The sequence below is a fragment of the Vanellus vanellus genome, assembly GCF_965231255.1.
Source record: "Vanellus vanellus genome assembly, chromosome: 2".
Taxonomy (NCBI): domain Eukaryota; kingdom Metazoa; phylum Chordata; class Aves; order Charadriiformes; family Charadriidae; genus Vanellus; species Vanellus vanellus.
The window spans coordinates 167,569,103-167,584,018 of record NC_138906.1 but is presented as its reverse complement, the minus strand read 5'-3'; the positions used below and the strand labels follow the sequence as shown (position 1 = coordinate 167,584,018).

The 14,916-nt window shown below is 47.4% G+C and overlaps 1 protein-coding gene across 1 annotated transcript in view; it reads left to right on the top strand.

Moving 5' to 3' along the window:
- TSNARE1 (t-SNARE domain containing 1) overlaps window positions 1-14,916 on the top strand; it is a gene marked incomplete at its 5' end in the record, with an annotated part of 427,114 nt that overhangs the window by 56,592 nt on the left and 355,606 nt on the right. The window contains one exon of the mRNA XM_082499260.1: window positions 10,238-10,315. Coding sequence (XP_082355386.1) covers window positions 10,238-10,315 — 78 coding nt within the window. The remainder of the gene's footprint in view (window positions 1-10,237; window positions 10,316-14,916) is intronic.

The following is a 14,916-nucleotide window of genomic DNA, read 5'->3' as shown; positions in this document are numbered from 1 at the left end:
ATTAGACACGACGCTGCTTCTTTCATTCCCTTCCATTTCCCTTTCTATTTTGAGCTCTTTTCCTTGAGGAAAGGAGACTTGTCCAAACATGGTCTTGGCCAATCCTTTCTTTGCTGGTATTTGTTGAAGGTTTTTTGAACAGTTTCAATGGAAGAGCAAAGGTCATAAGGGTAAATTAAGTTCCTGTGGTTTATATGAAATGGAAACACAGCTGAATACCAAAACAGCATTCGCGCTGTGGAAGAGACCGAGGGCTGGTAGGAAGAATGGTCTCAGATACCAGCGAGTCCACTGGGAGGAGCACCCTGGGAAGCTGCTGAGTACTGGTGGCCAGAGGATTTGTCGGGGGTGGGTGTAGGTGTCCGTGCATCCACCAGTTCTTTCTTGTCTGTTTTCTGTAGCATTTTCTTTTGCCCATGACAAGCTGCTTCTCTGTGTTAACTCTTCCTTCTTCCCCCTATACCTCCTTCATCGTGTGACGCCCATCCATGAGAAGCACCAGAAGAAGGATCTGGGGAACTACAGGCCTCTCAGTCTGACCTTGGTGCCTGGGAAGATTAGGGAGCCATCCTGAGCCATCCTGAGTGCCACTATGCGGCACATGCAGGAGAACAGGGTGATCAGGCCCAGTCAGCACGGGCTCATGAAAGGCAGGTCCTGCTTTACTAACCTGGTCTCCTCCTGTGACAAGGTGACCCCCTTAGTGGGTGAGGGAAAGGCTGTGGATTTTGTCTACCTAGATTTTAGTAAAGCCTTTAACATTGCTTCCCACACTATCCTCCTGGAGAAACTGGCTGTTCATGTCTTGGATGGGTGTACTCTTCGCTGGGCAAAATCCTGGCTGGATGGCCGTGCCCAGAGAGTGGTGGTGAATGGAGTGAAATCCAGTTGGTGGACGGTCACAATTGGAGTTCCCCCAGGGCTCGGTACTGGAGCTGGTTCTGTTTAATATCTTTATCCACAATCTGGATGAGGGGATTGAGTGCATCCTCAGTAAGTTTGCGGATGACAAGAAGTTAGGCAAGAGTGTTTATTTGCTTGAGGGTAGGAAGACTCTACAGAGGGATCTGGACAGGCTGGATCGATGGGCAGAGGCCAGAGGTGTGAGGTTCAACAAGGCCAAGCGTCGGGTCCTGCACTTGGGTCACAACAACCCCATGCAGCACTACAGACTTGGGGCAGAGTGGCTGGAAAGCTGCCTGGCAGTAAAGGACCTGGGGGTGTTGGTCGACAGCTGGCTGAGTATGAGCCAGCAGTGTGCCCAGGTGGCCAAGAAGGCCAACAGCATCCTGTCTTGTATCAGCAATAGTGGTGAGCAGGACTAGGGAAGTGATCATCCCCCTGTACTCGGCACTGGTGAGGCCCCACCTCGAGCACTGTGTTCAGTTTTGGGCCCCTCACTACAAGAAAGACATTGACGTGCTGGACCGTGTCCAGAGAAAGGTGAGGGGTCTGGAGCACAAGTCTCATGGGGAGCAGCTGAGGGAACTGGGGTTGTTCAGCCTGGAGAAAAGGAGGCTGAGAGGAGACCTTATCACCTGCTACAAGTACCTGAAAGAAGGTTGTAGTGAGGTGGGGGTCGGTCTCTTCTCCCAAGTAACAAGTGATAGGAGAAGAGGAAATGACCTCAAGTTGCACAGAGGAGGTTTAAATTGTGTATTAGGAAAAATTCCTTCATTGAAAGGGTTGTCAAGCATTGGAAGATGCTGCCCAGGGAAGTGGTGGAATCACCATCCCTGGAGGTATTTAAAAGACGTGTAGATGTGGTGCTGAGGGACATAGTTTGGTGGTGGGTTTTGGCAGTTGATGGTTGGACTTGATGATCTTAAGGGTCCCTTCCAACCTTGACAATTCTATGATTCTGTCTTCCTCCACCTCTTCATTTTTACATCAATTGTTGTCAAAAAAGCTAAAATAAAGGCATGAATTTAGCATTTTGATCCAGAGAAAATCATGGGCCAGCAGCCAGAAATCAATCTCTCTCCCTCAAATTCTGTTTCCCAGTGCCAGAGGCACATGTGTCTCGTTGTGGTTCATAATCTTCAATAAAGAGTTACTCTGTTGGATAACTTAGGTCAACACTGTAAAAAACCATCGAGGGGGGAAATAAAGCCTTCCAATGGGTCCCCTGGTCCTGGAGAAGGAAGAAGGTGCTTGATGCGTGAGACGTGTCCATTCAAGCTGGGTTGTGAAGGGGTTAAGCCACGGGTGAAGGTTCAGCCTTCAATACAGGTGATGCCCATTGTGCTTAATCCTTATTGGTAAACTGAGGATTTAGGGTGCATAGTTTGAAATCATTGTAAGCAGGTTGCACCCGACCTCCAATTTGTCCCTTTCAGGATACAAAAGTGGAGTTTGGGTACTAAGTAGCTTTCGGCTGGAAGTTTGTTGAGTGTTTTTTGTGGTTTTTTTTTGTTGTGTTTTTTTTTTTTGTTTGTTTTTAGCGAAGGATGATTTTATAACTTCAGTTAAGATTTTCAAATGAGCAAAGATGCAGATGCAAGGAATCTATAGCTGTCTTTTAACAGAGCACAGACATAGCTCTTGGTGGTGCATTGGGGATAAAAGCATTGCAATTCTGAGGTGTTGAGCTGCTTTACTACAGCCAAGTTAAGTATTGTAAGTAGAAAGATTGACTGCTTGTCCTGTTTTTCCTCTTTTCCCTTTTTATTTGAGTTACTGGTAATTATTGCCTCTTCTTTTCCGCAACTTTTGAGTTATTTTGGGTTTGCTACAAAATTGAGTTCACGGAGGCAATTGACTTCACCTGGCTGCAGAAAAGCCATTAGGAGCTTCAAATTAGTGTGAAATAATTAATAGGCAAGGAAGATTAAGGTGGGGAACATGGGCAGTTTTCATTAACACTAAGTGAAAGGGTGTTCCTGTAGATACCTTTACCATGTGTGATGTCCTGGACCTCTAGCTATTCCCTTTGGACATTAATTATATCCAGATCACTAGAGACAAGACCCTGTAGGTGTGCTCAGGCTTCACGTTTGGCTTGTCTTGAAGAGGAACCGAAAGACATTTCTACTTGCCAGCTTGCTGGCATTTCTCCTTCCCCTTCCACAACTGCTGTCGGTGATGATTGGAGCTAAGGACTGATTGTCATAGACCTGAGAGCCCCAGCGACACCCACACGCATCGGCAGCATTTTCGCCTTCCTGAACAGGATGAGGGGAAGCAGACCACGAGGTTCCAGCTTATATTTGGCTCCAGGTACTGACACCCCATTCCTCCACTGGCCAGTCCTCATCCCCACTGTCTCCTGTAGACAGAGGTTTGATGAATTAGGGGTTATAACTACACTGAAACGTGGAAAGCAAAGCACTCTGAGTCTCCACTGGAATAATAGTTTCAAAAATCATATGTGAGACTTGTATGGATTTTTAAGGTGCTCGACCACTCTCTACAGCTACCTGAAAGAAGATTGTAACAGGGTGAATGTTGGTCTCTTCTCCCAAGTAACAAGTGATAGGACAAGGAAATGGCCTCAAATTGCACCGGGGGAGGTTTAGATTGGATCTTAGGAAAAAGTTCTTCACATAAAGGGTTATCAAACATTGGAAGAGGCTGCCCAGGGAAGTGGTGGAATCACCATCCCTGGAGGTATTTAAAAGATGGGTAGATGTGGTGCTGAGGGACATGGTTTAGTGGTGGAGTTGGCAATGCCAGGTTAACGGTTGGACTTGATGATCTTAAGGGTCTTTTTCAACCCAAATAATTCTATGATTCAGGTTTGGTTTTTTGTTTTTTTTTTTTTTTTTCTTGTTGTTGGCCCAAAATACTAGGGGTGGCATAGAAGATAGGTGTGCAATGGTGTTGCATGTCTGGATTTAAACCTGGTGTGGTCTCACTGCTTTTTGCCTAGAGGAAACAATTTCTGAGATAAACTGTCCCCAGAACAGCTCCTGAGTTTGTCTTGGCAATCCAGAGCTGGGCAGCCAGCTAACAATAAAATGTGGTTTGTGCCTTCACTCTGTTTTATTTACCAGTGGACATATTCCCTTCAGGTTTATTATGAGGCGGTTTGCTGGGATGGCAGGATGGGACGGGTTAACAGCAGGGAGAAGGCAGCAAAGTCCGGTGAAAGGGACCGTTTGGCTTCTTCGATGATGTCCCCTCCTCCTCCTACCTCTTTCTCCCTCCTCAGTGCTCTGCCAGCATCATTGGACAAGGAGGATCTCAGGCTGCGCACATGCCATTACCGCCTGGTGGGACGCAACTATTTTTCTTGTGAAGGAAAGGGATTTTTGGTGCAAAATTAGGCACGGAAACAACAAGAAAAAGAAAAGCCAATAGGTACGTTTCCAGGAGCGCAGCAAGGTGCGTTACGAGGCGGTCACTCTATCTCAAGCTGCACATTTCCTTAATATCTCATTGGCAGCCGAGGTCTCCCGTTGCGGTTGGCCAGAGCGTCTATAAACACACTATAATTTGGTAGAGCATGTACTTAAAAGCTCACCCTTTCCATTGCTGCTTTTCAGGCAAAAGGCAGAAGAATTAAGAAACAGTAGGAAAGGATCAGAAATGCCAGTGTTAGCTGCTGGTGCTTTAGGAATTACAATAAACACAACAGGTCATCACTATTTGCTAGGTGGGGAGAAGGTTGAGCTGAGAGGAGAAGAGGTTGGGTTATCTTGTCTCCTGCCAAGGGGATTCCGCTGGAAAGCAAATGGGGAAAAATAACTGGAAACTGTAAAAAATATTTTTCGGAACTATCCAGTTAAGGAAGCGGAGGAGAAACGGTTTGCACATAGGATTTTGTAACATATCGACCGCAAATCCTTCACAGCTTTCAGGACCCGCGGTGTAAGTCAAAGTCACGTTTCCCAGAGGTGGCCTTGAACCTTATTAGCGTTGGGGCATGTGAAGTATTTACTGGATGTCAGCAACCTCATGCTCTTTCTTGGGGAATCGTAATATTTTAGCACTCGCTTTATGTAGTCAAAGACGTTTAATTTTTTATTAGACACAGATGTACTTCACATTCACTTTCTTTCACAGTCTTGGTCTGTCTTCACTTAGCTTGGCAGTACAGATGCGTTTTTGCTTTGCTTTCTGCTGCTGTTTTCAAATTGTTTCGCTTGTCTGCTTGAACTGCTGAATCCTCCATGAATAGTTACAACATCTCTGCTTGATGTGGGGAAGCTGGAAATCGGAACAGCTAAAAACAACCTCCTTGCTCTACTATTTTCTTTTCTTTCCTAAAACAAAACCAAAATAAAACCAGAACTGGCAGTGTGCTGTAACATGAAATAAAAGTACAGGGACAGGAAACTGCAAGGCAGATTCAGTGCAGTTTTCTCAGATAAGCCGTTCTCCGAGCATTGCATTTTCAAAGCAGGACTTTGGAAATTCAGGATGAAGGTTGCGTCTGCCTTTGTTGGTTTGGTTTTGTTTTGTTTTGTTTTTTTTTTCATTTAATTTGTGCTTTTTTGAGGTGTGGGGGTGATATGGTGCTCTCTGCCCAAGCCAACCTCATGCAGTTCAACAAGGCCAAGGGCAAGGTCCTACATTTGGGTCAGGGCAATCTCAAGCACAAATCCATGCTTGGCGGGGAATGGCTGGAGAGCAGCCCTGAGGAGAAGGACCTGGGTGTGCTGATTGACGAGAAGCTCAACATGAGCCAGCAGTGTGCGATCGCAGTCCAGAAGGCCAACCATATCCTGGGCTGCATCAGAAGAAGTGTGGCCAGCAGGTCAAAGGAGGTGATTCTGCCCCTCTACTCCACTCTCGTGAGACCCCACCTGGAGTACTGCATCCAGCTGTGGAGTCCCCAACATAAGGAGGACATGGACCTGCTGGAGAGTGTCCAGAGGAGAGCCACGAGGATGATCCGAGGGCTGGAGCACCTTTCCTATGAGGAGAGGCTGAGCGAGTTGGGGCTCTTTAGCCTGGAGAAGAGAAGGCTCCGGGAAGATGTTATTGTGGCCTTCCAGTACCTAAAGGGGGCCTACAGGAGAGCTGGGGAAGGACTTTTTACTAGGGCATGTAGCGATAGGCCGAGGGGGAATGGCTTTAAACTGGAAGAGGGCAGGTTCAGATTGAACATTAGGAAGAAGTTTTTCACTTTGAGGGTGGTGAGGCACTGGAAGAGGTTGCCCAGAGAGGTTGTTGAGGCCCCATCCCCGGAGGTGTTCAAGGCCAGGCTGGATGTGTCCTTGGGCAACCTGGTGTAGTGGGAGGTGTCCCTGCCTATGGCAGGGGGGTTGGAACTAGGTGATCTTGAAGGTACTTTCCAACCTAAACCATTCTATGATTCTATGTTTTATGGATTGAGATTTCCAGCCTTCGAGGGGGAGTTTGTTACCTCACAGTCCTCTTGCATTTGGCTCAAATAAATGTGCCAAGGCTTAAAAAGTTAAGTATTTCCATGTCTTCAGAGTATGATTCTCATACATTGTCCTGATGTGTTTTGCCTCTTTTCTTTTAGGGAAATGCTGGTCAGGGGGAGCGAATTGGTCTCCCCATGGCCACCCAGGGGAGGTTGGATAGAATCATAGAATCATAGAATCAGTGAGGTTGGAAGGGACCTTTAAGATCATCAAGTCCAACCATTAACCTACCCTGATAAAAACACCACCACTCCTAAACCATGTCCCTAAGCAGCTCATCTACCCCTTTCTTAAACACCTCCAGGGATGGTGAATCCACCACCTCTCTGGGCAGCTTATTCCAATGTTTAATAACCCTTTCAGTGAAAAAATGCTTCCTAATATCCAATCTAAACCTGCCCTGACATAACTTGAACCCGTTTCCTCTCGTCCTATCACTTGTTGCCAGGGAGAAGAGGTCAGCTCCCATCTCTCTAAAACCTCCTTTCAGGTAGTTGTAGAGGGTGATAAGGTCTCCCCTCAGCCTCCTCTTCTCCAGGCTGAACAACCCCAGATCCCTCAGTCGTTCCTCATAAGGTTTGTCCTCCAGACCCTTCACCAGCTTTGTAGCCCTTCTCTGGACACGCTCCAACACCTCAATGTCCTTCTTGTAGTGAGGGGCCCAAAACTGAACACAGTACTCGAGGTGAGGCCTCACCAGTGCCGAGTACAGGGGGATGATTACTTCCCTAGTCCGGCTCACCACACTATTCCTGATGCAGGCCAGGATGGTGTTGGCCTTCTTGGCCACCTGGGCACACTGCTGGCTCATGCTCAGCCGGTTGTCCACCAACACCCCCAGGTCCTTTACTGCCAGGCAGCTTTCGAGCCACTCCGCCCCCAGTCTGTAGCGCTGCATGGGGTTGTTGTGACCCAAGTGCAGGACCCGACACTTGGCCTTGTTGAACCTCATACCATTGGCCTCAGCCCATCTGTCCAGCCTGTCCAGATCCCTCTGCAGAGCCAATCTACCCTCAAGCAGATCAACACGCCCCCCCCTAGTTTAGTGTCGTCTGCGAACTTACTGAGGGTGCATTCGATCCCCTCATCCAGATCGTTGATAAAGATATTAAAGAGAACGGGCCCCAGCACCGATCCCTGGGGGACACCACTCGTGACTGGAAAAAATAAATCTCACCCTCCCAAATTAGCACCTGAATTCCTGGGTAGCTTTTAAATCTATGGACCAACTCTGGACACGTTGTGTTGTTCTTTCTCAGGGTGTTGCAGGGACACTGAAATGTAGGCGTGCACAGTCCGTGCAATGAAATTGGTGCTTCTCCTGCCTTTTGCAAAATTGGGCGTATTTCATCTTTGCTTTTTGGGGTGGTTTTGGCAGTTTAAATGACTCCCTGGAGGTACCTGCTGGATGCTGTCAATCTGCAGGAGTGTCCCCAGGTGGGGACACATTGAAGTCTGCAGTCCATATTACTTGTTCCTCACTGGGTGCTTCTAATTGAGGACTTTAAGGAACTTCCAACCCTGGTTTGATTGCATCATGGTCCATCTGAGGCTTCATTCTGCTAAGTACATAAGTGCGTATGGACTCAGCATCACTGGACCAGGCTAAAAATCTGTTGAGGCAAATTCAGTCTTTCACAGAACATGTGGACCGGTCCTCTTGGCATATGCAATTAGAAATTTAGCCAAGGTGAAGCCATGTCCTGGCTATCCATCCTCCCGTATTATTAACCCAGAGCATGTTGGCACACTGAAAGTCCAAGAAAAAACTCCCGAAACTGGGGTTGGCACAGTCTCTAAGGATTTAAAAATCTTACCCTGTGCTGCTCTTTTGTCAAAGATTTAATGAAAGCTGGACCTTGATACTAACAAGTCAAATTCCTGGGGGACAAGTAAGCCCAAGCTAATTTCTTGTGTTTTATAGCCTCATATATAAACCAAAGGAAAGGAGTGTCTGGGACAGCTGATTTAGAAGGAGCTGCAGGAAGAGAAGAGTGGGAAAAATCTCCCGCAATGAGCCTCTGTGCATTTGGATTAAACACCATTTAATGCCGCGGATTTGTGTCAACCTGACAGACTGATCGAGGACTTTATTTACGGCGGGTACAGGGCTGAATCATCTCACGCGAGCGCTGCTGCGGGCGAGATGTGTGAGAAGCAGTGGAAAATCCCCTGATTTGCGCTGTTTGGATGTGGAGCTTGTCCTCGAGCACCCGGGGATGCGTCCTCGGGACCAACCTGAGCAGCGCATCAAGCGGGCGTCTCCTTTTGTTCAATATTCACGGTTGTCACCTCGCTCAGTCGGTGATTTTCTGCCGTTTTAACAGCTTAGGGAAATCTGGTTAGGGGGTGCAGAATATGTCGCAGTTAGAGTCTGCTGAGTTGAAAATAAGAAACGTAGCGCCCATTTGAGTTTCTATAAAGCTTTGGCTCGGAGGAGCGGCTTGCTAATAGCACCGGCTGTTCGAATGTGCTCTAGCGTGCCGGGTGGATGAGCCCTGCGGTGATTTTGGACCCGGCTAACATTTCAGGTAGAGCAGCTTCTGGGGAAACCTGCAACAGCTGACCCGGGTGGGAGGCAGAATAGGGCTAAACCGTGGGAAAATCTGCTGTAAAGTTGCTGCCATAAAGCTGGAGCCAAAGGCATAGGTATAAATGAGTGTTTCTCTGGTGACTATTACCAAAAAAAACCCAAATGCCTGTTTAAAGCTTATTTAGGTGTTGCATCCTTTCTCTGTAACATCATAGAGTCATAGAATGGTTTGGGTTGGAAGGGACCTTCAAGATCACTGAGTTCCAACCCCCCTGCCATGGGCAGGGACACCTCCCACCAGACTAGGTTGCTCAAAGCCCCATCCAACCTGGCCTTGAACATCTCCAGGGGTGGGACAGCCACAGCTTCTCTGGGCAACCTGTTCCAGTGCCTCACCACCCTCACAGTGATTTTTTTTTTTTTTTTCCTAATATCTAATCTAAATATCCCCTCTTCCAGTTTGAAGCCATTCCCCCCTGATCCTATCACTACATGCCCTTGTAAAAAGTCCCGCCCCAGCCTTCTTGTAAGCACCCTTCAAGTCCAGCCTTCTCTGGGGATGATGAAGCTGTGGAGGAGCTCCGGATAGTTTCAGGAGGTTTAAACAACGAACAACCAAAAAATACCCAAACAAAACAACCACCACCACCAAACCCCAAACATTCAAACCCTGGCTTTAGTTTTCTCCTTGTAGGGCAGATTTGGTTACCTTGGCCAAAGTAGGAACTTTGAAACAAAGCCCAGAGAAGTCATCTGGGCAGCAATTCCTGGCACTGACTCGTTGACTCTTGTAGTTGGGCTATCAGGAAGAAGGAGAGCCTCTCTTGGGGGCTGGAAGATGAATGTGTGGAGGACCCACCTGGGCTCCCATCTCCCTCCTGCCCCAAAAGTTTTGAGCTGATGGAGCAGTTGCACTCTGCTCATGGCTTCCTCCCCTTTTCTGAAGGCGGGACCTGCTCGCATGCCCTCCTGCTTGGGAAAGCGATGGTTAACCACGCTGTTGTGCTTGCGGTTTCTCGTTCATTCATGGCTCTGATACTCCCACTTGATAAAAGAGCAGAAATCATTTATATTCCGATTGCTAGTAATTCCTATAAATGCTGCCTCTATCCACATGGGCCGCATCCACTGTGTTGCAGCAGCATCTTTACCGTCCTGATGATGCTGGAGTAGATATTGCCTGTCCAGTGCAAGTTGCATAGTCAGACACTGTGTAAGGCTACATCAGGCCACCTACTTGGGCTAAATTTCTGCAGCGAGGAGGAACCTGCATCCCCCTTCAAAGGATCAACTGGGAAGTGAGCCCCTTTTGAAGCGATCGGTGGTCTCCAGTATTAACATATCTTCTTCCTTTTTGTCTTCGCAGCCACCCAGATTGATCCCAGCGAACTACAGGAACTTTTTCAGGAGACTTCAGCCAATGTCTTCCGAATTAACTCCAACGGTGCGTATAATGAAAGGTTTCCTAGTCACTTGTGTGCTGTCCTGCTGATGACTTGTGCGTTGTGTACACGGTGTATGGCAGCTCCTGTTGTCAGGGAGCAAATATTAATGCAGTTTTTCTGCTGCTGCATCTCATGAGCACCAGCACATGTCCAATACACAGCTCTTTATACGATGTAAAAATATTCCACCATATGTTCCATTAAACAGGCACAGATATATTCCAGTCCTTGCTGAGACCACATCCTTTTCTATTTTTAATTGTGTCATCTGTTACAATAGGGAGTTAGAGCGCAGAAAGGTGGAACAAGCCAGACTCGCTTTCTAATGTGTTGCAGCACTGCTGCGTTCAGAACTTGTCATATGAGCTTGCAAAACATCTATCTCGCTTATAAAAACACCAAACCCCAAACTCTTCTGTTATTCTTCACTCTGGAGATTGAGCGGGAATGCTTTTCCTGCTCATGTCTCCCCAGACCCTAGAGATGCAGAGTGCTTCTCTCCTTTGGAGATGTGCTCCGGCTCATCGGTTCTGTTAGGTTGGGCTGGAGGGATGTATTTTGCAGACAGATATAAACAAACAATGCTGAATGGTCGTTAATGTCATGGTATCCCAGTTCTAAAATACACCAGTGTCAGACAAGGATCTAAAATTATTGGGTGTTGATTTTACGGTAGACCTTGAAATTGCTTCTGAATCACCTGGACAGCTTCTCAGTCTGGCCTGTTCTGTGTCCATGGGGATCGGCTGGCCTAGGTGTAAAGAAAGGGTCTTAGTGCCTCCTTATTTCTGTAATTATTCACACACACACATACCTGGAGAGCATCTCAGTGGAAAGTGACCTGGGAGTCCTGGTGGACAACAGGATGACCAAGAGCCAGCAATGTGTCCTGGTGGCCAAGAAGGCCAATGGCATCCTGGGGGGCATCAGGAAGACTGTGGCCAGCAGGTGGAGGGAGGTCATCCTCCCCCTCTACTCTGCCCTGGTGAGGCCACACCTGGAGTACTGTGTCCAGTTCTGGGCTCCGCAGTTCAAGAAGGACAGGGAACTGCTGGAGAGGGTCCAGCAAAGGGCTACAAAGATGATGAGGGGACTGGAACATCTTTCTTATGAGGAAAGGCTGAGGGACTTGGGGCTTTTTAGTCTGGAGAAGAGAAGACTGAGGAGGGATCTTATCAATGCTTCTAAATCCTTAAAGGGAAGGAGCCAGGGGGATGGGAACAGTCTTTTTTCAGTGGTGCCCAGTGACAAGACAAGAAGAACGGGCACAAACTTGAGCATAGGAAGTTCCATCTTAACATGAGGAGGGACTTCTTTCCTTTGAGGGTGGCAGAGCACTGGCACAGGCTGCCCAGAGAGGTGGGGGAGTCTCCCACTCTGGAGCCATTCCAAACCCGCCTGGACGTGTCCTGTGCCACTGCTGTAGGTGCCCCTGCTCTGGTGGGGGGGTTGGGCTGGGCGATCTCCAGAGGTCCCTTCCAACCCTGACCAGTCTGTGATTCTGTAATTATTCCCCCATGTGTCTCAGGTGTAAGGCCCCAGTCCTTGTAGCAGGAATCCTTGCTGGAAGTAGGATGGGAAGTAAAACTTCTAAAACATAGCTGTCTCTTCTTTAGAGGAATTGTGTGTGCTCCATCTGCCAGGGGAATACAAGCACCGTTGTTTTTTTTTTTTTCTATGACCAAAAGGAATTGGTAGGCCGTATTTTATTTTCAACAATTATCACCTTGAGCTTAGGACCTCCTGCAACATGGATGTACCTCACCCCAAGCACCGTGAGCCTCATCGCTGCTCTCCACCATCCCAGCAGGTGAAGGCCTGAAACCACTGTAGGCTCTGGGTATGCTCCATGAAGTTATTCAATTTCCCAGATTGCTGTAAAATCAGAATGAAAATAATTATTCACACTTTCCTTGTGCCTTGGGATGGAAGAACCCTATGCAACAGGACAGGATGGGTACTGGCTGGCTTTTAAGATGCTTTGAAGAAAAGGCCTGGGGGTACTGGTCAACCACAGGTTGAACATGAATTAATAGAAATCATATTCTTGCCTTTAATTACTTAATGGGAGACTGTAGAATAGGTGGAGCCACAACCTCTCAGTTGTGCACAGTGGAAGGCTAGTGGCAAAGCTATTCCAACTTAATATAAGGAAAAAGCTTATGACCATCAGGGTGGTCAACCAGTGCAACAGGAGCCCAGAGAGGCTGTGATATCTCCATCCTTCAAAATATTCAGAGCTGTACAAGACCCTGAACAACGTGCTCTTAAGTGGACCTTCTCTGAGCAGAACGTTGGACTGGAGACCTCCAGAGGTCCCCACCAACCTACATGAGTCTATGATCCTTCAGTAGTTTGTCAGAATGTCAATTACTGCATATACAAGATATTTCTCAATGGGTCAAAAGCAAAATAAGAAAAGCACACTTCACGTTTGTTTATTTTTTTTGCTATTTTTCACAGGAGTGACAGATAGATGGATTAGACAAACAGTTGCTTAAAACACTTGTTATTCATAGTTTTTTTGCTAAACTGCTTGGATACCACAAGCTCATCAGCTTTCTTCACGGAGGAGAATCTGAGAAATTTAGCCACTGAAAGTCACCTTTGGGTTGCCAGTGATATTTATCCACTGGGATACTGGAGAGTGATGGTGGGATTGATGGTGTTTGGGGTGAAGGACAACGATGCGCTACGAAGGTGGAGAAATTTATAGAATCAGAGAATGGATGAATTTGGAAGGGACCTCGGGAGGCCATTTTGTCCAACCCTTTTGCTCATGCAGGGCCTCTTAAAGCTGGTTGCTCAGGACCATGTCCAGATGACATTTGAATGTGTGCAAGCATGGCGACTCCACAACTTTCCTGGGCAGCCTGTGCTGGTGCTCAGTCACGCTGACAATAAAAAAGTGTTTCCTGGTGTTCAGAGGGAACCTCTTCCATTTCATTTTGTGTCCATTTGCATCCTATCACTGGGCACCACTGAAAAGAGCCTGGCTCCATCTTCTTTGCAACCCTCCTTTCAGGTATTTATATACATTGATAAGATCCCCCCTGAGCCTTCTCTTCTCCAGGCTGAACAGTCCCAACTCTCTCAGCTTTTCCTCATAGGAAAGATGCTCCAGATCCTTCATCATCTTTGTGGCCCTTTGCTGGATTCCCTCTGGTACGTCCACATCTCTCTTGTACTGAGGAGACCAGAACTGGTCACAGGACTCCCGGTGTGGCCTCACCAGTGTTGAGTAGATGGGAAGGTTCACCTCCCTTGACCTCCTGGCAATGCTTTGCCTAAAGCAGCCCAGGATACCATTCTCTTTCTTCGCAGCAAGGGCACCATGCTAGCTCATGTTCAACTTGATGTCCACCCGGACTCCCAAGCCCTTTTCCCTGAGCTTTTCCTTGAGAAAACTCCACCTGGGCATGTGGCCACTGTGGCAGCTTGAACCTCCCAGTTGTGATCACTGGTACTTTGCTTGTAGATGGATGTATAACCATATTGTAACAACCAGAAATACCTGTATTAGCATCGATCTTGGTTGCTCCAGCACTAACGGTTTCATCTTGACAATGGTAGTGTTGAATGGTAGTAGCACTTCTGGAGCGAGTCCAGCGAAGGGCAACTAAGATGATTAAGGGCTTGGAGCATCTCCCTTATGAGGAAAGGCTGAGAGAGCTGGGACTCTTTAGCCTGGAGAAGAGAAGGCTGAGGGGAGACCTTATTATGGCGTACAAGTATCTAAAGGGTGGGTTGAAGGAGGATGGAGCCAGGCTCTTTTCAATGGTTCCCAGTGACAGGACGAGGGGCAATGGGCACAAGTTAGAACACAGGAAGTTCCATTCAAATACACGGAAACACTTCTTTACGGTTCAGGTGACAGAGCAGTGGCACAGGCTGCCCAGGGAGGTTGTGGAGTCCCCTTCTCTGGAGATTTTCAAGACCCGCCTGGATGCAGTCCTGAGTAATGTGCTCTGGGCAATCCTGCTTTAGCAGGGGAGTTGGGCTAGATGATCTCTAGAGGTCCCTTCCAACTCTGAAAACTCCATGATTCCGTGATTCTGCTACCAAACCCAGGGCTCAGGGTAAAGTTTTGCAACCTGCTTGCAAGTTTGGGTGTGCTATTAATACCCAAAGTAGCCAGGTTAGGGCTGACTTGATATGTCTCAGTGCTGCAATCACAACTCCTGCTGTAGTGCAGTTTATCATGAGAAATCCTTATGATGAGCGGTGCATCTTTTTTTTTTTTTTTTTTTTTGAAATGCCACGATCCAATTTCTGTTTTTTATTTTTTGTCAGAAATGCGTTAGTCCATTCAGTTAGGTTTTGAGCAATTTCTGATGGTCTTTGCTTCTCCTCTTGAGAGGGTATAGAGCACGTGATGCCGTGCTTTCTGTTGAGAGTTGCCTGCATTGAGTGCTCTTTGGAGCAGGTAATGACAGTGCCTGTACTTAAAATTATTTTGCAAAATTGGAGAGGGTACAGAGAAGAGCTACGACAACTGTTTGAAGTCTGCAAATCAGACTTTAAAATGCGTGCTAGCTGAACTTCTGCTTGAGACATCTAAGAGGACTTGATCATGGTGTGTAAGTACCTCTCTGGGAAG